General features: G+C 51.8%; 1 protein-coding gene across 1 annotated transcript; it reads right to left on the reverse strand.

The window, feature by feature from the left end:
* Positions 1–1,511: 1,511 nt before the first annotated feature.
* On the reverse strand, positions 1,512–26,125 carry API5 (apoptosis inhibitor 5). Its single transcript, XM_009903622.2, has 14 exons — positions 25,975–26,125; positions 20,030–20,191; positions 18,165–18,258; positions 16,993–17,058; positions 16,514–16,665; positions 15,405–15,611; positions 13,514–13,618; positions 11,799–11,888; positions 9,319–9,500; positions 8,386–8,479; positions 7,569–7,625; positions 5,276–5,352; positions 4,835–4,971; positions 1,512–2,510 (listed from the first exon to the last, which is right to left on the reverse strand). Exons 1-14 carry the CDS (start codon positions 26,041–26,043, stop codon positions 2,431–2,433), a joined length of 1,572 nt encoding a protein of 523 aa, XP_009901924.2. The 5' UTR covers positions 26,044–26,125; the 3' UTR covers positions 1,512–2,430.

Consider the following 26,125-nt stretch of genomic DNA (forward strand, 5'->3'; position numbering starts at 1 on the left):
CCACACTAACAGATTTTATTGCATTGGAGGTTGAATCAGACAACAAACAACTCCTTTTGACAAGGTAATTGCCAAGTAAGATGTAGGACATGCAACTTTGGCTGAAGAGAGAAATTCCTATCCAACACTTTGCATTCCAAGTTGCAACACCTAATGCAGTCTTGCTAAGATCTGTTTCTTGGTGGCAAACAGCTCAATGCATCTGGAGATCTGTGGAGCAAGTCATTAAGCCAAAGAATAAGGTACCACAGGCAGCTCCCCCTTTGAGCCAAGCCAACACAAGATGCTGCAGGAGTGTGAAACAATGAGCCAAACACAATTACAAAAGGAATTTATTCCCCAAGCATGAGGAGAACATGGACAAGTCAACAAGATGGTAACTTGGGTGTCTCCACAAGAACTGGCTGCAGTAAACATGGAGCTGGGCTGGGGGCAGGGAGGGTTGATCACAGCTGCTTCTGAGGCCATGAGGGCTTTACACATCACCCATGAAAAACAGAAGCCCTGGAAAGAAAACTCACTTCAAACTCAGTGAGGAAACGAGCTGCTAGTACCTAGTTAGGAGTCTAGATGCAAGGTGTGTTTAGGCCTTGAGATAGCTTTAATTCCTCTCAAAACACAAGTGCAAAAGGTCTATATCACCCCCTTCTGTGGTGGAAGCTTACCACCACACCTTCCCATCCCTTGATGGAAGCTTACCACCCATCTACTGCTTGTTCTGATCTTACCCATTTGCCCTTGAAAACTCTTTGCCAAGGTTGTGGTTTCAGTGATGGATCTGAGTGTAGCAGCTGGCATGGAACTGGCAATGCAGAGTCAGCTCATGCCCCCTGCAACATCCCAAGTTTGCTGCTTGCTGCTGCAGAGTTAAGGAAGAACAGGCTTCTAACTTAGCTCTGCAACCTGACTTAAGTTTTGCTACTCTGACCTTCTGATTGTAGTGATCCATAGCCAAGAGTCTTCCTGAAGACACCAAAGGCAGATTCACAGGGAAATGCAAATGGAGCTAGGTGGGGAAACATCACTTGCAGGCATGTGGCTGTAGACATCGAATGGCTGAACAGAAAACAAACAGGGGAAGAAACAATCTTCCTTCTCCTAAAGCTACTTGACATCAAGCATGCCCTGGAACACTCTCTGACAGTCTTCTCCCCAACCTCTTTTATTTTATTACCTGCTAATTCCTTTGAATGACCTGAGAAGTGAAGCTGCAGGGTGGTGAGAAGGACAAACTAAAAGCATTGTGCTCTTACATTGTGTTTTCTGGGTGTGCAGCGGTGATCCCAACCTGGTGTGGGGGGAAAAGAGCAATAAACCAGCATGGAACTGTCACCTTTTCCGCCTGAACTTTGAACTCTGCAGCTGGAATTTGTCAATGCTGCCTCAAAACAGTGTTTTATTTACATTCTTGGGAAAAATGTGTTAGAAACAGCCAACCAACAAAACCCAACACAAGCAGGTGAAACACCAACCCTCAAGTGCCAACCCACCCAGAAATCTGCCAACCCAAAAAAGAGCCAGGAACAGCTATGGTCCAGCCTCCAACCTCTACAGCTTCATCACTGCATCAGCCTTTGCCCACTCCTGGTATAATTCTACTCATTTATGGTTTGATTTTTTTTGTCTTTTGACTGGCATGAGCCAGGTGCACACAGCCACAGGAAACACTGCAAACCAGCACTGCTCCTGGGGGTTGGTTGGTTTCTCTTTGCATCACAGTGAGGATGTGCAAACCCAAACAGAACACCACATTCTCCAGGGCTCTGAGATTGCTCCATGCTGCAAGCAAAGGAAAACAAAACACAAGACAAAAACCCACAGACCACAAAAAGTAACTTTCCAGCTGTGCTGCCAAGTTGAAACACGGAACAGAACAGCTTTGATCTGATTTCATTTAATCTAAAAAACAACCAAAAAAGGCAAATCAAGACAAATTTAACCATGGGACTCTTCTCCACAGCTCGAAGACTACGATTACAGATGAGAAAAGGATTATCTCAGCTGCTCAAGCTTCTCTGCCACGTGTTGCCATGCCTTTCCCGTCCACCAGCACAGCAACCCAGGGCTCTAGTCTCAGTTCTGCAGGAGCTGATTTGGAGGTTAAGAGACTAACTGCCAAGATGCAGCCTCTGAAGCAAACCCTCTACGCTCTCTTCCAATCCTTGAATAAATCCTGAAGACACTCAACAAACCAAACCAAACCAGCACCAGGAAGATCCCAGCACTGTTGCCTGCAAGCATCCAAAAACACAGCTGGAGGAGTTGCACTATGGACAAGTCGCAGTCTGTTAGAAAAGTCGATCGTACATACAAAGGTAGAAAGAACACTGAAGTCAGTCTTAGTGGAAGGCAGTCCTCAAAGGAGAGCAATTCTCCAAGCAAACCTGCTGAGGAGCACTTGCACTGTGCCCTTCTCCTGGGGCTCTGTGCTCAGTAGATTCTTCCTCGGCTACGATTGCCGCGTCCTCCCCAGCCTCTTCCTCGGCCGCCCCGGAAGCCACCTCTTTGCTCTGAAACACAGAGGGCAAGCTTCTTTTGTGCTGTCATGTGAAGATCACAGGTGCAAGCAATTGTTTGGGTTGGCAGAGACCTCCAAGATCATCAGGTCCAAGCAGCAGCCTAACGCCGCCGTGGCCGTTGAGCCACGTCCCCAAGTGGCCCTCACACATTTCTTGATCGTCCACAGGTCGCTGGAACCCCTCCAGGGATGGGGACTCCACCACCTCCCTGGGCAGCCTGCTCCAAACCCTGGCCACTCTTGCAGCAAAGACATTTTTCCTAACATCCAACCTAACCCTCCCCTGGCACAATTTCAGGCCATCTCCTCTCACTCTGTCACCTGACGCCAGTGAGAAGAGACCAACCCCACCTCGCTGCAGCAGTAACTGGAGGTGGTGACGGTTGGCTTAAGTCTTTGAGGGTTATCCTGCTTCTACGCCATGAGATCTCCAAGCTGTGCTTTGGTGGACAACTAGACCCCACTACATTGTAGGAGGTCAGGAGAAGTAGCTTCCACAACCCAGAAGTGGTTTCTCTGCTCACTAATACCTTGACAAAACCCTCAGCCATTAGTTCAGGGCTACGTTTGGGTCAATGCATTACAGGGAAACTGAGAAGCACCTCTGGAGGCCACCCAGCTTAGCCCTCTGTCCAGGCACACTGCATCAGGTCTCCAGACTTTTGACTTCTCCCTAGTGACTGCATCTTAGTTGAATGACACCAAGCTGTCTGGTGTGGTTGCCATGCTGGAGGGGAGGGATGGCATCCAGAGAGGCTTGGACAGGCTTGAGAGGTGGGCCCAAGCCAAACTCCTGGAGTTCAACAAGGCCAAGTGCCAGGTCTTACACCTGGGTCAGGGCAATCCCAAGCACACATCCAGGGTGGGTGAGGAGTGGCAGGAGAAGGCCTTGGGGGTGACAGTTGGTGACAAACTCCCCAGGAGCCAGCAATGGGCACTGGCAGCCCAGAGCCAGCTGTGTGCTGAGCTGCATCCAGTTCTGGTGACCCTAATGTAAGAGGGATATGGAACTGTTGCAGGTGGTCCAGAAGAGGGCGACAAAGATGATCAGAGGGCTAGAGAACCTCCCCTGTGGGGAAAGGCTGAGAGAGTTGGGGCTGAGAAGGGTCCAGGGAGAGCTCAGAACGGCCTTCTAGTACCTGAAGGGAGCCTATAAGAATGCCAGGGAGGGACTTCTTACAAGGGCTTGTAGTGATAGGATGAAACACAATGGATTGAAGCTTGGGGAGGGCAGACTTAGACTGGAGAGTAGGAAGAAATTCTTTCCAGTGAGGGTGGTGAGACACTACAACATTTTGCCCAGAGAGGTTATGGATTCCTCCTCCCTGGAGGTGTTCAAGGCCAGGCTGGATGGGGCCCTGAGCAACCTGAGCTAGTGGAAAGTGTCTCTGCCTGTGACAGGGGGGTTGGAACTAGCTGATCTTTAAGGTCCTTTCCAACCCAAAGCCATTCCATGAATCTCTGAACTGTGTATACACAGTGAACATGGCAATCTTCAGGAGCTCTGGGTCAGGTCTGCCACATCAGACATGTGCTGAGGCTGAAGAAGGGATGTGGAATTCAGCACAGATCCAGTTGTACTTCAGCAGCTGGCCCAGCTCTGCCACTCAGAGCAGCTGGGACATGTGGGGTGTGAGTGCTGTGTCATAATAACACGGCAATTCCTGACTCTGAATTAAGTTCCTGCTTGCAAGTGACCCAGTTTGGTAGGCTGGTGACACCCAAATACTAACAGACCACCAGCTAGGGAGAGACCATTACACACAAAAACTGGTGACAGGACAAAGTATCTTCCCAGCATGTGATAAAGTTCAGTCCCAGAGTGCCAGGTGGGAAGGGCCCCCAAGGTCCAAGCTCTCTAGGCAGCGGTAGAGCAGAGATGAGCTGGCCCAGCTCCCTGCCAAGGTGAGGCTTAAAACCCTCCAGTGTAGGGAAATCCACCCCTTCCCTTGGGAGGTGGTTCCAATGTCTGACTGTTCTCATGGGGAAACATTTTCTGCTGGAGTGCAATGAGAGCCTCCCCAGCAGTCCCTTGTCCCCATCACCTTGTCTTTCCCATGGGACTCCTTGTACAAAGGGAGTCTCTGTCCTCCTGGGAGCCTCCCTTTACGTCTTGGTCCATGGTAATACAGTCTCCCCTAAGCCTTCTCTTCTCCAGGCTGAACAGCCCCAGCTCTCTCAGCCTCTCCTCACATGGCAGGGCTGCCAGGCCTCTGATCATTCTCTGGGACAAGTAAGTTGGCTGATTTGTTTCTCCCTGCCTTAGCCCAGCCCCAGGCATCACTAGGCCAGGAGCTGGCGAGCCGCCCGACTCACCGTAGGAGAAGCTCCCCAGGTTGCTGCTGTATTTTCCACTGGGAGGGTTATAGATTTGCCTGGCATCCCTCTTTGGTCCTGCTGAAGCCTTCTTTGGGGGTGAACTTGAGGTGGTGTCTTCACTTGCTCTTTTTTGACTGAGAGAAGGAAACAAAACCAGACCATTACAATTCCTGGGCTGCCAGGTACAGGAACAGCAGATCGCTCTCAAGGCTTAACCACAGGAAGCTAAGGAAGATGCTGAGATTAGTAACTCAAAAGAGGAGCTACAGCAGTCTCCAGTTGATTTGGTCAACTCTATCTATAAAGCAGAACTCAGATGATCACTCCCCAGCCTTAATTCCTTCCAGAGAAGCTGTCAAACTTTTAGCTTGGCACCTTGAGTGTGCAAAGAGCTAAAGCTAACCCCCCTTGTTGTCTTATCTGGCGAGCAGCTCTTACCTTGCATCTGCTTTCTGTACTGGTTTCCAGGACAGGGTAACTGTGCTTTTGTAAGAAGGAGGAATGTGGAAGAGATCCTACAGAGGCAAAATTGGACAGTTAAGCGTTAAATTCACTCCAAGTTCACCTACTGAGACTCCAGAATTACAGTGACTTTCCAAGTGTTTTAAATCCTCTCCTGAAGTCCCATGCCACAGGCAGAAGGCAGCAGCAGCCTTAAGCCCACACATTTCACTGTGAAATCTGACTGGGATTTACAGGAACAGAAAAATCACACAATGGTCTGGGTTGGAAGGGACCTCCAAAGGTCATCCAGTCCAAGCCCCCTGCCAGAGCAGGATCACCCAGGGCAGCTCACACAGGTGGGTTTTGAGTGTCTCCAGAGGAGACTCCACCACCTCTCTGGCCAGTCTGCTCCACAATGGAAGTTTTCCCTTCTGTTCCCATGGCACCTCCTCTGCTCCATACCACCCCCCAGTGCCCCTTGGCCTGCCTTTGGACATCCCTGAGCAGGGCCTGGCTCTGTCCTCCCCACACTGCCCTGCACATGGTTACCAACAGGAATGAACTATGATGACTGCTACAGGGAGGCATCTGGTATCCACCTCCTCTTAAATACAGTGCTGAGTTTGGGGCCCCTCACTCCAAGAAGGACATCAAGGTGCTAGAGTAGGTCCAGAGAAGGGAAACAAAGCTGGGGAAGGGTCTGGAGATCAGGTCTCAGGGGAAGTAGCTGAGGGACCTGGGCTTGTTTGGTCTGGAGAAAAGTAGGCTGAGGGGAGAACTCCCTGACTCTTCACAACTCCTTGAAAGGAGGCTGGAGCCAGGGGGAGGTCAATCTCATCTCCCAAGTAACAGCACAAGAGGAAAGAGCCTCAAGCTGTGTCTGGGAAGGTTTAGGCTGCATACAAGGAAAGCATTCATTACTGCAGAGTGGTCAAGGCCTGAAGCAGGCTGCCCAGGGCAGTGGTAGAGTATCCATCCCGGGGGGGGTGGGTTTAAAAGCTGTGTAGATGTGGTGCTGAGGGACAGGGTTCAGTGGTGACCTGGCAGTGTGAACAGTTGGGCACTATGACCTTGGAGGTATTTTGCAACCTGAATCATTCTGCACTCCTGTGATTCCATGACTCTTAACACAATGGGCAAAGGTTTTGGTTTATATTGATCACTGAGATAAGAAGCAAAGGAAGAAAGGAAAAAGTGGGTTAGAAGAAATCAGAAAGGTTCCAAGAGCTCTGCATGGAAGCCTCTTTCTGCAGCTCCTCTCTGCTAGGCTCTGTGAGCAAGGACTATTCTATACAGCAGCTTGCTTCCCCTCCTCCTTCCTTTACATTTCTCTGCCCCCCTTCAAACCACTCCTTCCTTCTCCCTACCACTGCAAGAGAGAGAAATTACAAGCAAAATGGCTGGGCCACAACCCAGAGACCCTGAAGCCACAGTTTGCTGCTCCTGTGGACAACTAGGGCTGCAAATGTGTGCCCAAATACATCATGCCAACAACAGCAGTGGTTAAGCAGCTTGCAGAGGCAGTGGATGCGTGTCTCATCAGAGACAGTGAAGCAAGGAACAACACTGAGCTGGTTAGCACCAACATCAATCTGTCCTCTCTAGCTCAAACCTGCCAGGCTTTTTCTGCACAGGCTGCTCTGCTCTATGAATTACTCCACAGATTCATAGAATCATTGGGGATGGAAGGGACCTTGAAGATCATCCAGTTCCAACCACCCTGCCATAGGCAGGGACACCTCACACTAGCCCAGATTGCTCAAGGCCTCATCCAACCTGGCCTTGAACACCTCTAGGGAGAGGACATCCATAACCTCCCTGGGCAACCTGTGCCAGTGCTGGGGGAAACTTCAACCCACCACATTACCACCCTCACTGGAAAGAATTTCTTCCTAATCTCCAGTCTCAATCCCCCCTCTCCCAGCTCAAGGCCATTGCCTCTCATTTTATCACTACAAGCCCTTGTAAAAAGTCCCTCCCCAGCTTTCTTGTAGCCCCCTTCAAATACTGGAAAGCTGCTGGAAGGTCTCCCTGAAGCCTTCTCTTCTCCAGGCTGAGCAGCCCCAGCTTTCTCAGTCTGTCCCCATAGATGAGGTGCTGCAGCCCTCTGATCATCTTCATGGCTCCTCTGGACCCACTCCAACAGTTCCATGTTCCTCTAATGCTGGGGGTACCAGAACTGGAGCCATGCTCCAGGTGGCATCTTAGCAGAGCAGAGGGAGAGAAATCAGCTCCCTCACCCTGCTGGTCACACTGCTTGCAATGAGGCCTTAATATGAGGACTTACCTTGATCAAAACATTAATATTATTGGTTATTTTCAAGGCAACCACTTTAATCTTGTTCTGCAAGAAAGAAGATACACCTCAGTAGCTTGAAACTGCCTTTGATGGAGTCACAATATGCAATTGCTCCTCCTAGTAAAGTGCCAGTGACAGGGAAGGTGTGCCTGCATCCCAGCTGAAATTTTGGGATTCTCTAATAAGATTTAGCTCCTAAAACAATTTCTTCTCTTGCTTCTTTGCTCTGGGAGAGATACTAACTGGCATCTGCTTGACCTTGACTGCATTGTCTGGGCTAAGTCTTAACTTACCTGCTCCTTTCTCTTGTCCCTTCTTTTGTATAGGGTGGTAAGGGGGGAGCAGCTAGCAGGGAGGGAGAAGCTAGCAGCTTTCCCTGGTCTTTGACCAGGGTGCTCCTTGTGCTGTTTACTAACTGTAAATCCTGTGTATTTTGTACACATTCCTTGCATTCCATTGCAGGTTGTAGTTTTGCTTGTAAATACTGCATGCATTTGCTTCCAGCTGAGCTGCCCTGGCAAAGTCAATATTCAGGGGGAATTTTCAACCCACCACAACACTAAGTAGCTGTTTTTAATGTTCCAGGCTGCATGTCACCAAACCCTTTTCCCCCTCAGCATATGAAGACATGCCCTGCAGAACGCAGGGTGAAGAGAGCAGCTACCAGCAGGAACAGCTCAGATGCAGCTGCAGTAAAGGTTGGCAGTGTTATTCCCTCTCCATCTGCATGCTGCTATCAGGCTGCAGCCCATCAATGTGTCACCTCAGCAGGCTCAGGCCACCACAATTCCTAAGCAATATTTACCTCCTCTGTTTTCAAGGCTTCTCCTGTCTTGCCCTGAAGCGCCAGACGAAGCTGTCGGATGTACACCTGCAGCCCTCGAGCAAAGTACTGCAGCCTGGAAGGATGTGAAGCACTCTGTTAACAACTGTACACATCCCCACAAAAGCATAAGGAAAGAGAAACTGCAATCTCACTTTTGGTTTCCTTCCCCTCTAGGAAAAATGCTCAAAGTAAGTCTCTTTATCTATCTGACTTGTGCTTCTTCAGCACAATCACAGACTCCCAGCTTAGTGAAGATTGGAAGGGACCTCTGGAGCTCACCCAGTCCAACCCCCCAGCTAAAGCAGAGCACCCACAGCAGCTTGCCCAGGAGCACAATGGCCAGGGGGGGTTGGAAGCTCTCCACACAAGGAGACTCCACAACCCCTCTGGGCAGCCTGCTCCAGGCCTCCAGCACCCTCACAACAAAGAAGTTTCTCCTCCTGTTCAGACAGAACTGCCTGGGTTCCAGTATTTGTGCCCACTGCTCCTTGTCCTTTTCTTGGGCACCACTGAGAAGAGTCTGGCCCCAGCCTCTTGCTCCTCAACCTTTAGCTCTTAGCACAGTGAGATCCTTTCTCACGCTGCTCTTCTCCAGGCTCTCAGCCCCAGGGCTCTCAGCCTTTGCTCCTCACAAAGCTGCCTCCAGGCCCCTCAGTATCTTTGTAGCCTCCAATGAACTCTCTTCCAGTAGTCTCTCTTGAACTGGAGAGCCCAGAACTGGACCCAGTACTCCCTATGTGGCCTCACTAGGGCAGAGTAGAACCTTCAATGACCTTCTGGCTTTCCTGTTCTTAATGCACCCCAGGATCTGTTGTCCTCCTTGGCCATGATGAGGTCACATTGCTGGCTGATAGTGAATGATGATGCCTACTTTCTAACAGGCCACTCTAAGACTTGTCTCTAAATGCTTACCTGATTTTGAAGTCTTTCAACTTCTCTGCATTCAGCTTGGCTGTGAGGAAGTCAGGAAGTTTCCTCCCCAGCTGATGGAAGCTGTACAACAAACACTCCACATAACTGAACTGCAGCTTGGGCTCTTCACTGCCAGCGTTCTCCCCGTTCTCTGCTTCCTCTGGAGGCAGGGGCATGTACTCCTAAACACAGGAACAGACAAGGAAAGGAAGGGGAACCAAAAGCACATAGGCAAGCTGACTGTTCATCTGCAGGGCTTTATTTACCCTGTCAGATTGACTTTGATACCTCCGACTCTGGCTCGATGGCCAGATGGAGACAGGGCACAAGCAGTGTCCCTCAGGGGTCTGCACTGGGATCAGAGCTGTTCAGTATCTTCATCAATGATATCAACAGCCAGAAGCCTCACCAAGTCTGCAGCTGGAACCAAGCTGAGTGGTGCTGTTGGCAAGTTTGAAGGATGGGATGGCATCCAGAGGGACCTGGGCAGGCTGGGAGGGGTGGGCTGAGGAGATTCTCATGAGGGTCAGTGAGGCAAAGTGCAAAGTCCTGCACCTAGGTCAGGGCAATGCTAGAGATCAATCCAGGCTGGGGGATGATGAGCTAGAGAGCAGCCCTGCCAGCAATGGGCACTGGCAGCTAAAAAGGCCAAGGGCAGCCTGGGCTGCATCCAAAGCAGTGTGGCCAGCGGATCCAGAGAGGTGATTCTGTCCCTCTGTTCTGCCCTGGTGAGACCTCCCCTGGAGTACTGTGTAAGGTCTGGAGCCTTCAATACAGGCAGGATATGGACCAGATGGAGCAGGTCCACAGGAGGGCCACAAAGATGATCAGGGGTTGGAGCACTCTGCTAGGAGGACAGGCTGAGGGAGCTGGGGGTGTTCAGCCTGGAGCAGAGAAGGCTCCAGGCAGCCCTAAGAGCAGCCTGCCAGGACCTGAAGGGGGCTACAAGAAGGCTGCAGAGGGACTGTTGGCAAAGGCCTGCAGGGACAGGCCCAGGGGCAATGGTTTGCAATGAGAGCAGAGCAGATTTAGACTGGATGTGAGCAACCAGTTCTGCACTATGAGGATGATGGAACACTGCAACAGGTTGCCCAGGGAGGCAGTTGAGGACCCATCCCTGGAGATATTCATGGTGCTGAACAACCTGCTCTAGTGGAGGATATCCCTGCTGACTGCAGGGGGGTTGGACTGGATGACCTTTGGAGATCCCTTCCAACTCAAACCCTTCAATGATTCTGTGACTTGAAGGAAAGAAGTAGCACTGCTGCCCCAGAAGGAATGTTATGCTGCTCCAGTGCTACAACTGCCAGTGCAGACACAGCCTTTGATGAAATCAGGGTCAGCCTCTCAGGTAAACTCGAGAGCTCACTGGGTTAAAACCATTCTGCAGCTAACAGAGCCCTAGATCTGCAAAGGCTTTGACTGCAAAAATTATCACAGAGTCACTGAATTGTTCGGTCTGGAAGAGACTTTTAATGTGAGTCCAGCCACTATCCCAACATGATGATGTCCAGCAGTAAACCATGTCCCTCAGCACCACACCTACATGGGTTTTCAATCTCTCCAGGGATGGTGACTCCAGCAGTCCCCTGGGCAGCCTGTTCCAGGGCTTGACAACCCTTTTGGGAAAGAAAGGGTTTCCAATGCTCAACCTAAACCTTCCCTGATGTAACTTCAGGTCGTTTCCTCTCGTATGAGCACTTGCAACATGGGAGAAGAGACCAATCCCCACCTTATTCTAAGCCCCTTGCAAGGAGTTGTAGAGAGTAATGAGGTCTCCCCTCACTCTCCTGGTCTCCAGGCTAAACAACCCCAGGTCCTTGAGCTGCTTCTCAAATGACTTGTGCTCTAGACCCTTCCCCAGCTTTGCTGCCCTTCTCTGGTGCTGGACATGCTCCAGCACCTCAATGTCCTTGTTGGAGTGAGGGGCCCAAAACTGAATCCAGTATTTGAGGCACGGCCACTGCCTAGAGCAGGAGGCGATCTCTGCCCTACTGCTGCTGGCCACCCTCATAAAGGCCAGGATGCTGGTGGCCTTCTTGGCCAGCTGGGCACATGCTGGCTCATGTTCAGAGGGCTGGTGACTAACAGCCTCAGTTCCTTTCCTTCAGGGCAGTTTCCAGCCACTCTGTCCCACACCTGAAGCATTCATGGGGTGGTTGTGATCCAAGCACAGGACCCAGCACTTGGCCGTGTTGAACCTGATCCCATGGATCCAGCTTGTCCAGAGCCCCCCTGTGTACCCTCCCTAACCACCAGCAGACCAACACTGCCACCCAGCTTGGTGTCACCTGCAAGCCCATGTGATTAAGATCCTAGAGAACTGGCCCCAGGACCGAGCCCAGTGCTCCTTCCCCTTGCACTGTGGACAGAGCTACTTTGAAACAGCCACCTCAGGAAAAGGACAACTGGAGGCAGGGAACTTGTTCTGATAAAAGCTTCTGAGTGTCTGAAAGGACTAAAAATTGACTTAATCTTACCAGCAATTTATCAAACAGCTTCTTCAAATTTGATTCAAGCTTTTCCATATCACCACAGAAGGAACTCATTTCAGCCAGAAGCTTCAGAACCTGCACCAGAGGAGAGCAGAGTTTGTTTGTGTGTTAGCCCAGAAGTACAAAGGTTTAGCTATGAGCCTAAAGGTGGCCACCACATCATCACCTCCCACACCAGAGGTCACCTATTACAGCTACATCCCTCCCAAACATCAGGTAAGAACACAGGAAGGAACAGGCCTAGTCTGTTTTTCATGTCCTCAAAGAAGGAAAGAGGTTTTGTGTGTCTAATCCCAACAAGCCAACACAACTTCACCTCCCACCTCTCTTCCAACTGAGACCTCACTGAAGCTGCAGTGCTGATGAAGTCAGTCAGAATTACAGACATGAAAATGGTCCCTTAGGAGGCTAAATTAGCATCAGCCAGGCAACAATGACTTCAGTAACTACTCTGTGCTGCAAGAAAAACTGACAGCAGTGTAAAAGAGACTACAGAGATCTACTGCTCCCAGCCCTGCCTCAATAGCTTGGCACAAGTGACAGATGCTTTACAGGGCAATTCTCTCCCATGCCTCAATACAGCAAATCTTTTATTCCAGTCTAGCTTGTTTTCCTCCAAGCCAAGAACTGAAAACCACTTGAGGCTCAGAGAAGGTAAAAGTTGGAAGGGACCTCTGGAGATCACCCAGTCCAACCCCCAGCTAAAGCAGAGCACCCACAGCAGCTTGCCCAGGAGCACAATGGCCAGGGGGGGTTGGAAGCTCTCCAGACAAGGAGACTCCACAACCTCTCTGAGCAGCCTGCTCCAGGCCTCCAGCACCCTCACAAGTCTCTCTTCATGTTCAGATGGAACTGCCTGGGTTGCAGTTTGTGCCCATCACCCCTTGTCCTGTCCCTGGGTATCACTGACAAGAGCCTGGCCTCAGCCTTTCGCCCCCCAGCCTTCAGCTCTTGCTGAGCATTGCTCAGCTCCCCTCTGGGGCTGCTCTTCTCCAGGTTCTCAGCCCCAGGGCTCTCAGCCTTTGCTCCTCACAGAGATGCTCCTCAGCATCTCTGTAGCCTCTGCTGGACTCTCTCCAGTAGCTTCCTGTCTCTCTTGACCTGGGGAGCCCAGAGACACAACACTGCAGATATGGTCTCGATGCAGTAACACTGATAATTCAGTCTCATTTTGCTTCACTGCAGTCCAAAGATCTTACAGCGAGTCCCCAGGACTCCAGATGTGGCCTGGGGGCAGAGTAGGGAGGGGGGAGAACCTCCCACAACCTGCTGGTCGCACTCCTTCATGCATCCCAGGAGACCATTGGACTTCTTGGCCATGGGGGCACATTGTTGCCCCACAAGCACTCCCAGGTCCTTCTTCACAGAGCTATTTCCAGCAGGCCACTCCCTCACCCATACTGCTGCAGGGGGGGACTCCTCCCCAGGTGCAGGACCCTACTCTTGTTCTTGTTGAGCTCCAGAGGCTTCCCTCCACCCAGCTCTTCAGCCTGTGGAGGTGTGGCCGAACGGCAACACTGCCTGACAGGGTGGCAGCCACTCCTCCCAGCCTGGTACCAGCAGCAGAGGTGCTGAGGCTCCACTCTGCCCCTCCCTCCAGCCTGCTGCTGCAGGGAGGCGTCTGCAGTTTTCACAGCAGCTGTCTTCATAGAGATGGATACTTTGCTAATGGTCTGAAAGCCATTTCAGCTTTAGCTTACCTCTAACTGGATATCAAGCCCCTCCACTGGGGTGGTCAAAGAGCTGAGGTTTGGCAGCACATGCTCACAGAAGTAAGTAACAAACTTGGTGGAATGGACGTTTTTCTGGGGGAAACAAGGCAGACAAATCTCACGTTGGTCAGGTGACTCTGAGGAACTCCAGTGCTTCCCACCCATCACTCCACCACCCTTACAACACCTGCCACACAGCAGTACCTTGAAGCTTGTTAAGCCTCCCCCTCAATCCTCAAAAGGACTCTTTTCAACATCTTTTATTCGCAGGGAGCTAAAGGTGGAGGATTAGTGCACGACAGGATCACAGAACACCGAGGGTTGGAAGGCACATACAGAGATTGAGTCCAACCCCTTGCCAAAGCAGGATCACCTAGGGCAGGACACACAGGAACACATCCAGATGGGTCTTGAAAGCCTCCAGAGAAGGAGAGTCCACAACCTCTCTGGGCAGCCTGCCCCAGCACCCTCCCAGTGAAGAAACTTCTCCTCACGTTGAGATGGAACTGCCTGGGTTCCTGTCTGGAGCACCGGAGCAGGCTGCCCAGAGAGGCTGTGGAGTCTCCTTCCCTGGAGTGGATGTATTCATGTGCAGACTACCCTGGGTGGTGCTCCTGCTCTGGCAGGGCAGTTGGACTTGATGATCTCTGGAGGTCCCTTCCAAACTCTAATGTTCTGTGATTCTGTGCTCCAGCCTAAGTATTTGTCCTATCACTGGGCACCACTGAAGAGCCTGGCACCTTCATCTTGCCACCCACCCTTCAGACACTTCTAGACATTTCAGCTTCCTGAAGGGAGGCTGTAGCCAGGTGGGAGCTGGTCTCTTCTCCCAGGCACCCAGCACCAGAACAAGAGGACCGTTTGAGGCTGTGCCTTTAAGAGAGAGACAGTGTTGGGAACACTCTGGCTGAATGTTTTGGTACCAGAATGAAAACACTCAGATATTCTAAACGAATTTCATTGGTGGATGGGCAGAATGCAACTGTAGGTTGTAGGGCAGCTGCAATTTTTTGGAGTTCCAGCCTGTTCTGCTTCCCTGCCTGCCTGCTTCTCAGCAAACTAGCTGGAGCTGACCTTGAGATAAGCAAAACTAATTCCTGCATGTGCTTTTGAAGCCTAATAACATCTCCTTTCCTTACCAACTGCCTTTCTAACCCCTTTTTGGGAAGAAAGGGAGGTAGTGGGGGGGAGAGAGAGGGGGTTACAGGGAGGGAAACCCTCCCTGGGGAGGGAATTTCATTGTGTCATTTCTCTTTGCTGTATATTTCTGTATCTATTTTGTAAATACTGTGTAAATTGTGTTATATATAACCTGCATTCCATATATGCTTGTAAATACAGCTTTGCTTCTCCCACTGAGTTTAGCTGTGGTTTCTTTCTCTGTGGGGGAGTGAGAGCTAGGCCCTCTCTCAACCTACCACAGACACAGTCTCAAGCTGTGCCAGGGGAGGTTTAGGCTGGAGGTGAGGAGAAAGTTCTTCCCAGAAAGAGTAATTGGCCATTGGGATGTGCTGGCCAGGGAGGTGGTGGAGTCCCCATCCCTGGAGGTGTTCAAAAAAGGACTGGATGTGGCCCTTGAAGCTGTGGTTTAGTTGCCAGGAGGTGCTGGGTGATAGGTAATTGGTCTTTTCCAAGCTGGCTGATTCTATGACTTTGTGATTAAGAAGAACCCCTCCCAGCCTTTTCCTCTCAACAGCCCCAGGGTTTTCTGTCTTTCTTGTTAGCAGAGGTGTTCAAGTCCCCCAGGTGTCCTCACAGATCTCCATAGATCCAGCAGATCCCTGTCTTGATGATGCTGTCACACTGACTGGGTACACCCAGGGGAAGCTACAACATTCCCTCTCCACACCACTCCTCATGGAAGCCACTCAGTACATACCGAGAAGAGAGGCACTGCCTGCCGAGTGCACTGCAGAAGCCTGTCCACACAGTCTGGATCAGATGGGTTGAAGGTTTGCTCCAGGTCTGCTTGTTCAGCTACCAGCTCCACCAGCTGCTGCCTCCCACTTACTGTCTGTAAGCTTTTTAACCCAGACAGTATTTTCATGAACAGAACAAATTCCTCACCTGTCACATCTTCCAGCACCTGCAGAAAGCACCAGAGAACACATTTCTACCTGTGGTGGCAACCTGCACATCTCCTTGATCTCAGAAGGCAAAGCAGGCAAATATTCAGCATGTAAATGGAGCTTCCAGTTATTGAAACCCAGACATTCTAAGGAGCACAAAGAATCAGAATGGTTTGGGGTGGAAAGGACCTGAAAGATCAGCTACTTCCAAGCCCCTTGCCATGGGCAGGGGCACCTCCTACTAGACCAGTTTGCTCAAGGCCCTGAACACTGCTATGCTTGAAGCCTCCAGAACTCTGAGAAACTGTTCCAGTGCCTCTCACCAGCTTCATGGTGAAGAACTCCTTCCTTATGTCTCATCTAAATTCAGCTTCTTACAGTTTAAAGCCATCAGCCCTTGCCCTGTCACTCCATGCCTTTGTAAAATGTCTCTCTCCAGCTCTCTTGTAGCCCTCTTTAAGCACTGGAAGGCCACCAGAAAACCTCCCCTTGGAGCCTTCCCTTCTCCAGGCTGAACAACCCCAACACTCTCAGCCTGGCCTCACAGCAGAGGGCTTCCAGCCCTCCCAGCATTGTTGTGACCTCCTCTCTCCCTGATAGAACAGGTCCCTGTCTGTGCTGAGGACTCCAGAGCCGGCCCCAGCATTGCAGGGGGGGTCACAGCAGAGCAGAAGGGCAGGATCCCCTTCCTGCTCCTGCAGCTAGAGATCAGCCCAGGACATGGTTGGCTTCTGAGCTGTGAGCACACACCATGCTGAGCTTCTCACCACCCAATGCTCCCAAGTCCTTCTCCACAGCACTGCTCTTTATCCATTCTCCACCCAGCCTGGACTTCTGCTTAGGATTGCCCCAGCTGAGGTGCAGGATCTTGCACTTGACTTTCCTAACACTGAGGTCTGTAGTGAAAGCAGAGACCCACCTTCTTTGATTCAGTCAGGATGAACTCTTCTACCTCCTTTGTCATCACCTCCTCAGGCAGGGTTTTCAGCTTTGTGGAGAGGAACTTGATGGCTCGCTCCCTCACGATATCCTCTCCCTGAAGAATTTGACTGAATAAGCCTCCCAAAGTCCCTTGAATGGAGGATAAATCAGGGAACTCCCATTAGTTCAGAAGCTGAGAGCTCAATCTTCAATGAGGAAAGGCCTTCCCTACTCTGATCCCACAACACATTTTGAAGTCACTGCTACACTAACCTTTAGGAAAAGACAACTGTCCTCTAGCTTGACGTAAGAGTCCCTCTGGGGAACTCAGGCCCACAACTACTGCACAGTTCTGTACCATGTGTGAAGCCAAACAATGAGTGAGTGCCTCTAACTTTTGCTTTGAATCCTGTTCTCATCCTGCTAGAGCCTGGGAAGTGTTAATAACAAAACATGGAGAGGAAAATGTGTCTTTACCTTTAGCATCCATCTTAAATATACTGAGCAAAGCATTGTTCACCAAGTTGAACTCTGCAGAGTCATCTGAAGAGAGAAAAAAGGAATTCTGACATGAATATCCTTGAAAGCAGAACTAAAGGCATTTTGCACTTCACCTGACAGCACTGAAAACATAAAGACAGAAATTAATCTAGTCATGGAGTCAGGTTTTAATATCCTTATCAATGAGCTGGGTGAGGGGAATGAGTGCACCCGCAGCAAGTTAGGGATGACACTATGTTGGGAGGCAGTGTTGATCTGCTTGAGGGTAAGAAGGCTCTACAAAGAGACCTGGACAGGCTGGATCAATGGACTGACATCAGCTCTATGAGGTTTAACAAAGCCAAGTGCTGGGTCCTGCACTTGGGTCACAACCACCTTGTGAATGCTCCAGGCTTAGGGCAGAGCAGCTGGAAAGCTACCCTGTAGAGAAAGAGCTGGGGGTGCTGAGAGACATCCAGATGAACAGTGTGCCCAAGTGGCCAAGAAGGCCACCAGCATCCCGGTCTGGATCAGCAAGAGTGTGGCCAGCAAGACCAGAAAAGGGATTGTGCCTCTGTACTGGGCACTGGTGAAGCCACACCTCAAATATTGGGCTCAGGTTTGGAGCCCTCCAAGAAGGGCATGGAGAGGCTGGAGCAGGTCCAGAGAAGGACAACAAAGGTGGGGAAGGGTCTGGAGAGCAGGGCTGGGGAGGAGCAGCTAAGGGAGCTGGGGGTGTTCAGCCTGGAGAAAAGGAGGCTGAGGAGAGACCTCACTGCTCTCTGCAGCTCCCCAAAGGGAGGCTGCAGTGAGGTGGGGGTTGGTCTCTTCTCTCAAGTACCAGGTGATAGAATGAGAGGCTATGACCTGAAGTTGTGCCAGGGGAGGGTTAGGTTGGAGATGAGGAACAATTTCTTTGTTGCAAGAGTGGTCAGGCACAGGCTGCCCAGGGAGGTGGTGGAGTCCCCATCCCTGGAGGTGTTCGAGAAACCTGTGCCCATGGCACTGGGGGCCAGGGTCTGGTGGCCATGGTGGGGCTGGATCTTCTAAATCCCTTCCAGCTGATCCAACTCAATGATTCCAACAGAAAATGTTTCATGGAACAGAATTCTCTGTACTTTTTGGTGTGCCAGAAGGAGATGAGCCAGGAAAGTGCTAATGCCTCCTACCTGACTGCAGAAGCTGGGTCAGGATGTCTGCTACCCGAGGCAGATTGTCTCCAGTGGCAAACTGAGGCAGTTCCTTGATTGCTTGGCGCCGGATCTAGGTGGAGATGGAAACAAAACCAGGACACTGAAAGGCATTGCCAAGAAACAATCAGGTGATTCAATTACCAGAGTCTGGCAGAAACATCAGCTCAGTGGGAGAAAATGAGCACATCTTCAGAAGAAACATTCAACCTTCAGACTTCACTGAAGTCCAAGCTTCAGATCTGTTATGAAATGATCACCCTTCCTTAGTCCTGAGGGAAGCTGTTTTCTATTAGATCCAAGCAGCACTGGAGAAACCTCCAATTCAAACAGCAGCTCTGTCCACCAGAGTCACAGAATGTGAGGGGCTGGAGGGACCTTGAAAACTCATCCAGTCCAACCCCCCTGCCAGAGCAGGATCACATCCAGGCAGGTCTTGAATATCTCCATAGAGGGAGACTCCACAACCCCCCTGGGCAGCCTGCTCCAGAGTTCCATTGCCCTCTGAAAAAATTCTTCCTCATGTTCACTTGGAACTTCCTCTGCCTCAGCTTCCACCACTGCCCCTTGGGCTGGCATTGGGCATCCCCCAGCAGAGCCTGGCTCCAGCCTCTGGGCACTGCCCCTGCACAGCTTTAGCAACAGCAGTGAGGTCACCCTCAGGCTCCTTCTCTGCAAGCTCCAGAGCCCTCAGCTCCCTCAGGCTCTCCTCCTGAGGAAGATCTTCCACTGCCTTCATCATCCTTGTGGCTCTGTGCTGGACTCTCTCAGGTAGCAGCCTTTCCCTCTTGAACTGAGGGGCCCAGAGCTGGACACAATATTCCAGATGCAGCCTCACCAGGGCAGAGCAGAGGGGGAGGAGAACCTCTCTGAGCTACTGCCCACAGCCCTTCTAATGCACCCCAGGATGCCATTGGCCTCCTTGGCCACCAGAGCACATTGCTGGCTCCTGGTCAACCTCCCATCCACCAGGACACCTCAGGTCCCTTTCCCCTTCCCTGCTCTCCAGCAGCTCAGTCCCCAACCTCTCCTGCTCCCTGGGGTTGCTCTTTCCCAAGTGCAAGACTCTGCCCTTGCCCTTGTTGAACTTCATTCCATTTCTCCCTGCCCAGCTCTCAGCCTGTGCAGGTCAGGCTGGGTGGCAGCACAACCCTCCTGTGGCAGCCATTCATTTGATGCATGAAGGGCTGGAAATCTGTGTTATTAGGGACTGTTATTTGCTATCAGGAAGAAGTTTCACAGCTGTGCACAGGCCAGAGACTTGATGATCCTTGGGGTCTCTTCCAACCTTAGTTACTGTGATACTGTGATACTGTGTGATGACCTGGCCAAATCATTTCAGGTCTGGTGGTTAAAGATGCTGCACAGTCACAGCTTCTATCCACACAAAGCACCAGAGGCCTTCAGCAAGCTGGAGCAGGGGAGGGTGTCCCTGCCCACGGCAGGGGGTTGGAGTCTCATGAACTTCGAGGTCCCTCCCAACCCTTCTAGGACTCCATGAAGACCACTGCAAGAGTGACACACCCAGCACCACACCCCCCTGCCTCTCAGCAGAGAGCAAACCCCTCTTGCCTCCCAGCAGGATTTATTAGACTCAAGCAGCACACAGACCTTTTGGAAAGGGAAAAACCATCTAACAGATATTCAAACAAAGTGGGTCTAAAGTTCTCTGTACAGAGCTGACCCTCTGCTCTACGATGGGAGGAAGGAAGGAGATTCACCAGTTTGCATTTGCCCATCCCCAGGAGAATGCAATTACCTCTCCAAATCATCAACTCTCCCCCCCAAAGAAACCCAAGACATAAATTCAACACATCAACTTGCTGCAAGATTCTCATCCTTACAGAAACATCTTCGTCCTCACAAAGGTCCAGCTGGGCATTGATAGCTGAGTCAGCTAGCTCAGGAAAATGCTTGAAGAACTTTGGAATGAACTGGGCTGCAAGTCTCTTCTCCTTGGCACCTCCCTTCACACCATCCAGGATGGCCTGGTATGCATCCTTGTGCTGGAAAAGGGAAAAGAGCACATAAATAGAGAAGTCATAGAATCACAGAGCTGTCAGGGTTGGAAGGGACCTCCAGGATCATCCAGTCCCAACCCCCTGCCATGGGCAGGGACACCTCACACCACAGCAGCTTGCTCACAGCCACCTCCAGCCTGGCTGCAAACACCTCCAGGCAGGAGGCTGCCACCACCTCCCTGGGCAGCCTGTGCCAGGCTTTCACCACCCTCATGGGCAACAACTTCTTCCTCACAGCCAATCTCAATCTCCCCACTTCTAGTTCTGCTCCATCCCCCCCAGTCCTATCCCTCCCTGACACCCTCAGAAGTCCCTCCCCAGCTTTCTTGCAGCCCCCTGCAGATCCTGCAAGGCCACAATGAGGTCTCCTGGGAGCCTTCTCCTCTCCAGCCTGCACAACCCCAACTCTCTCAGGCTGTCTCCAGAGCAGAGCAGCTCCAGCCCTCTGCTCCTCCTCCTGGCCCTGCTCTGGACACCTTCCAGCCCCTCCAGAGCCTTCCTGGCACAGAGGCTCCAGAGCTGGCCCCAGAGCTGCAGCTGTGGTCTCAGCAGAGTGGAGCAGAGGGGCAGAATCCCCTCCCTGGCCCTGCTGGCCACACTTCTCTTGCTGCAGCCCAGGCTCTGCTTGGCTCTCTGGGCCAATCTAGGGGTGTTCTCAGACAAGGAAAGGACTTTTCTTCCTCTCCTACTTCAATACATTGTACAGGCTTCATAAAAATGTCTGTTATCTCTTAGATCAATATATCCATGTCAGTGTAGCACAATCTTGACTCTGTTGCCTGGGTTTTGTTGGGTTTTTTCCTGGTTCTTCTGTCCAAGTGCTTATTGTTCAAATTGCCAAGCCCAAGGCTCACAGCTCTCAGGATTAATTAGTGCAGACTCCAGGAATTACCTGATCACCTTCACTACACTTGGGCTTCCCCCCACCCTCCTGTTTTTCCAAGGAGTTTCTGCCTTCTGTTTGCTCCTTTCTGGTCTCTCAAGCAGAGAGTACCTCTTCTGACAACTGTGCTACTGGAACAGATCACGGCTGATCTTTCATGTATGTTGTGCTGTATCTTCACCAGTGATACAGACAGGGAGACTGAGGCCACCCTCAGCAAGTTTGCAGAGGGTACCAAGCTGAGGAGTGTGGCTGACAAAGCTGAGGCACAGGATGCCACCTGGACAGGCTAGAGAAGTGTGCTCAGGAGAACTGCATGAGGCTCAGTAAGGCAAAGCCCAAAGTACTGCACCTAGGTTGGAGCAATCCTCGTTATCAATGCAGGCTGGGGGATGATGAGACTGGGAGTAGCCCTGCAGGAAAGGACTTGGGGTGCTGGTGGATGAGAGGCTGGACATGAGGCAGCAATAGACAGCAAGGCCAGTGGCAGCCTGGGCTGCATCAAAAGCAGTGGGGCCAGCAGGGTGAGAGAGGTAATTCTGCTTCTCTGGCTCTGCTCTGCTGAGACCTCACCTGGGGTACTGTGTCCAGCTCTGGGGCCCTCAACACAGGAAGGACTTGGACCTGATGGAGCAGATCCAGAGGAGGCTGCAAAGACAATCAGAGGGCTGGAGCACCTCTGCTATGAGGACAGGCTGAGGGAGCTGGAGCTGTTCAGCCTGGAGAAGAGAAGGATCCAAAAGACTCTTAGAGCAGTATTTCAGTATCTGAAGACAACTTACAGGAAGGCTGGGGAAGGACTATTTAGAAGGGCTTGCAGTGGCAGGACAAGGAGCCATGGTTTGAAACTGGAGCAGGGTAACTTTAGGTTGAACATCCAAAAGAAGTTGGGCCACCAGGGTAGATGGCCAGCCTGGGTGGGCAATGAACTTCTGGGTGAATTAAAGGGGAAAAAGAGGAGGCATCATCTTTGGAAGAGAGGTGAGGCGACCCGTGGAATGTGTAAGGATGGTGCTAGGTCTTGTAGGAAGAAAACTAGGGAGCAAAAGCCCAGTCAGAGCTTAGCTGGCACTGCTGTGAGGGACAACAAAAAGTCCTTCTATAAATACATGAATAGCAAGAGGAGGGCAGGGACAACCTCCACTGCTTGGGGGACACGGAGGGGAACGCTGTAACAAAGGATGAGGCAAAGGCAGAGGTACTGAACACCTTCTTTGCCTCAATTGTCACTAGCAGGACAGAATGTCTTCCAGACAGCTGGCCTGCACAGCTGGCAGAAGGAGCCAGGGAGCAGCAGTTTCCCTCTGTTCTAGGAGGAGGTAGTTAGAGATCTGCTGAGCCACTTGGATCCCCACAAGTCCATGGGACCGGATGGGATCCATTCTAGGGTGCTGAGAGCTGGCAGAGGAGCTGGCCAGGCTGCTCTCCATCATTTACCACCAGTCCTGGCTCACTGGAGGGGTCCCAGAGGACTGGAAGCTGCCAGTGTGGTGCCCACCCACAAGCAGGGCAGGTTGGATGAGCCAGGGAATGCCAGGCCTGGCAGCCTGACCTCAGTGCCAGGCAAGGTGATGGAGCAGTCATCCAGAATGCAGTCACACAGCACTGACAGGATGGCCAAGGGCTCAGGCCCAGCCAGCATGGATTTAGGAAGGGCAGCTCCTGCCTGACCAACCTGATCTCCTTCCATGCCCAGGTGACTGCCTGGTGGATGTGGGGCAGGCTGTGGATGGAGTCTGCCTGGGCTGCAGCAAGGCCTTTGACACTGTCCCCCACAGCAAACTCCTGGCCAAGCTGTCAGCCCCTGGCTGGGACAGCAGCTCTCTGAGATGGGTGAGGAACTGGCTGGAGGCTGAGCCCAGAGAGTGGTGGTGAATGGTGCCACAGCCAGCTGGCAGCCAGGCACCAGTGGTGTGCCCCAGGGATCAGTGCTGGGCCCCAGCCTGTTCTATATCTTGATTGATGATCTGGAGGACGGGATGGAGTCCAGCATCAGTAAATGTGCAGCTGACAGCAAGCTGGGGGCAGGAGTTGAGCTGTTAGAGGGTAGCAGAGCTCTGCAGAGGGACCTTGCCAGGCTGGACAGATGGGCAGAGGCCAAGGGCAGGAGATTGAACACATCCAAGTGCCAGGTTCTGCACATTGGCCACAGCAACCCCAGGCAGTGCTACAGGCTGGGGGCAGAGTGGCTGAGAGCAGCCAGGCAGAGAGGGACCTGGGGATACTGGTTGAGAGTAGGCTGAATGTGAGCCAGCAGTGTGCCCAGGTGGCCAAGAAGGCCAAGGGCATCCTGGCCTGCATCAGGAACAGTGTGGCCAGCAGGAGCAGGGAGGTCATTGTGCCCTGTGCTCAGCACTGGTTAGGCCACACCTGGAGTCCTGTGTCCAGTTCTGGGCTCCTCAGGTTAGAAAAGAGGTTGAGCTGCTGGAAGGTGTCCAGAGAAGGGCAACAAAGCTGGGGAGGGGTCTGGAGCACAGCCCTGTGAGGAGAGGCTGAGGGAGCTGGGGTTGCTTAGCCTGGAGAAGAGGAGGCTCAGGGGAGACCTTCTTGCTCTCTGCAACTCCCTGAAGGGAGGTTGTAGCCAGCTGGGGGTTGGTTTCTTCTCCCAGGCAGCCAGCACCAGAACAAGAGGACACAGTCTCAAGCTGTGCCAGGGGAGGTTTAGACTGGATGTTAGGAAGAAATTCTTCACAGGAGTAATTGGCCATTGGAATGTGCTGCCCAGGGAGGTGGTGGAGCCACCATCACTGGAGGTGTTTAGGAAGAGACTGGATGGGGTGCTTGGTGCCATGGTTTAGTTGCTTAGATAGAGTTGGGTAAGAGGTTGGACTCAATGATCTCAAAGGTCTCTTCCAAGCTGGTTAATTCTAAAAAAACCAAACAAAAGGTGATGGGACAAGAGGAAAGGGCCTTAAGCTGTCCCACAGGTTTAGGTGGGACATTAGAAGAAACTTCCTGAAAGGGTTCTGAAGGACTGGCATAGGCTGCCCAGTGAGGTGGCTGAATCCTCACCCTTGGAGGGGTTTCAAATAGGCAGAGACGTGGTGCTGACAGCATGGTTTAGCCCCAGCCTTGGCAGAGCCAGAGGATGGTTTGGACTCAATGATATTATTTTCCAGCCAAAGCAATTCTGTGATCCCAGTCACAAGGTAGATTCATCACAGGTGAGCCCCTTCCCCACTTCACAAGCTCCACACTCTCATCCACACTTCTCCTCATGTTCAATGTTTCTTTACTGAGAGAGGGTGACCACAGTTTTCCGTGTGGAGAGCCACATGGGCAAGGGTGTCACAGAGATAATCAGTGGGGTATGACAGATGAAGAAGCATTACTGGTGGCTTCCCAGAATGCCAGCACTGGAGCTGTCAAATGAAAGCATGAAATGACAGGTTCAGAGGAGAGAACTCCCTCACACAAAGTTTAGTGAGCAAAGGGAACACCTGGCCACAGAATGTTAGTGTGCCAGAAACACAACCAGTTGAGAAAAGCATCAGGAACGTTTATTGAAGAGCAATCTATGGAAGAGCCACCAATTGCAACAGTGCTGCCTCTGGCTATGGAAGCTGGAGACAGGCAAAGCTGGGAGAATCTAGCAGGAATCATGGCTCCAGGCTTACCTTTGGAGGCTCTTACACATCTGCTGCTAATTCCTGTCACAGGCTGGTGTTTCCTACCTGCTCCACAGGTTTTTTTCCTACCCCAGATGGCCATTCCCATCTTAAAAGAAGCTACCCATAACAGCCAAAATGATGATGGACTAGGTATGTCCACTGCCACTTTGATGGACATCTTCTCCTCCTAGATCCCAACATTTAACTGCCTTCCTCCAGTTAACTCTGAGATGATGTTTGTGTTGGACTGTGTATTTCACCAGGGCATAATTACACCAGCACAGGAAAGAGACTTCAAGGGAAAACAAAACCCTTCTCTTCCAATGAAAAAGAAAAAAAAACCAGCACAAGCAAACAAACAAAAAACCCAAATGACCACCATATTACCTGTTCTCCTAAGGAACTTTCCCAGTTACCTTGCATAGTAGTATCCAGCTTAAAACACCCTGCCAGGGATGTGCAAAGCTACTTCCTACTTATGCCTGTTATCATCTGCTGCTTTTTCAGCCTAATTCAGTTGAAAAACCAGTTTCAGCCAAGCATCACGTTGCCTGTTGGTGACCAGTTTCAGCCAAGCATCACGTTGCCTGTTGGTGACCAGTTTCAGCCAACCATCACGTTGCCTGTTGGTGACCAGTCTCAGCCAAGCATCAGGTTGCCTGTTGGTGACCAGTCTCAGCCAAGCATCAGGTTGCCTATTGGTGATACACGCAGTCGTCCTCTATTTTGTAATTCAGTAACAACAGATCTCGCCAGAATTCTGTAGGCAAGCATCTGCTCTGGCAGCGAGGCCTTGCGGCAGTTATCCTCAAACTCCAATAACCTTCTTCTTCCTCCAGGAGCCTTTTCGCTGGCCGGAAGCTCTCCGGAACTGCGCTGGGTCAGGTCTGCACTACCAGCGTCTTCTTCAAGGCCTCAATCCGCCAGGCTAAACTCCCCGCCCCCCCCGCAAAACCCCCAAACCCCAACCAGCCTGACTCCAGCTCATAACTAGTTAACGTCCGCCACTCCACGTTTAAAGAAGAGCTGTCGGCAGCAGGAGGAGGATACAAAAGCAGCGACAACTGCTACAGCGTCCTCGCAGAAGGGCAGGCGCCAAGCGAATCCCTGCCGGCCCCCTTCCCCGCGGCATGTGCAATCTATGCCACGGCGCCCCGCTCCCGCCCGTACGCCGGCCGCCCCGCCTCAGCCCGGAACTCCCCGCGGCAGCGGCGCCGCCGCGCTACTCCAGCCCGAGGCCTAGTGAGGCCTAGTAGGCCGCAACCACGCCGTACCTGTCCCGCCGTCTCGGTGGCGTCCGCCAAGATCCCGTAGTTGCGGTAGAGCTCCTCCACGGTGGGCATGGTGCGGCGGAGAAGGGGCAGAAACCGCCGCTGACAACCGAGGCCGCCGCCGCCGCTGCTGCTGCCGACGCCGCTGCCGACG

This window comes from Dryobates pubescens, chromosome 5 (assembly GCF_014839835.1).
Source record: "Dryobates pubescens isolate bDryPub1 chromosome 5, bDryPub1.pri, whole genome shotgun sequence".
Taxonomy (NCBI): Eukaryota; Metazoa; Chordata; class Aves; order Piciformes; family Picidae; genus Dryobates; species Dryobates pubescens.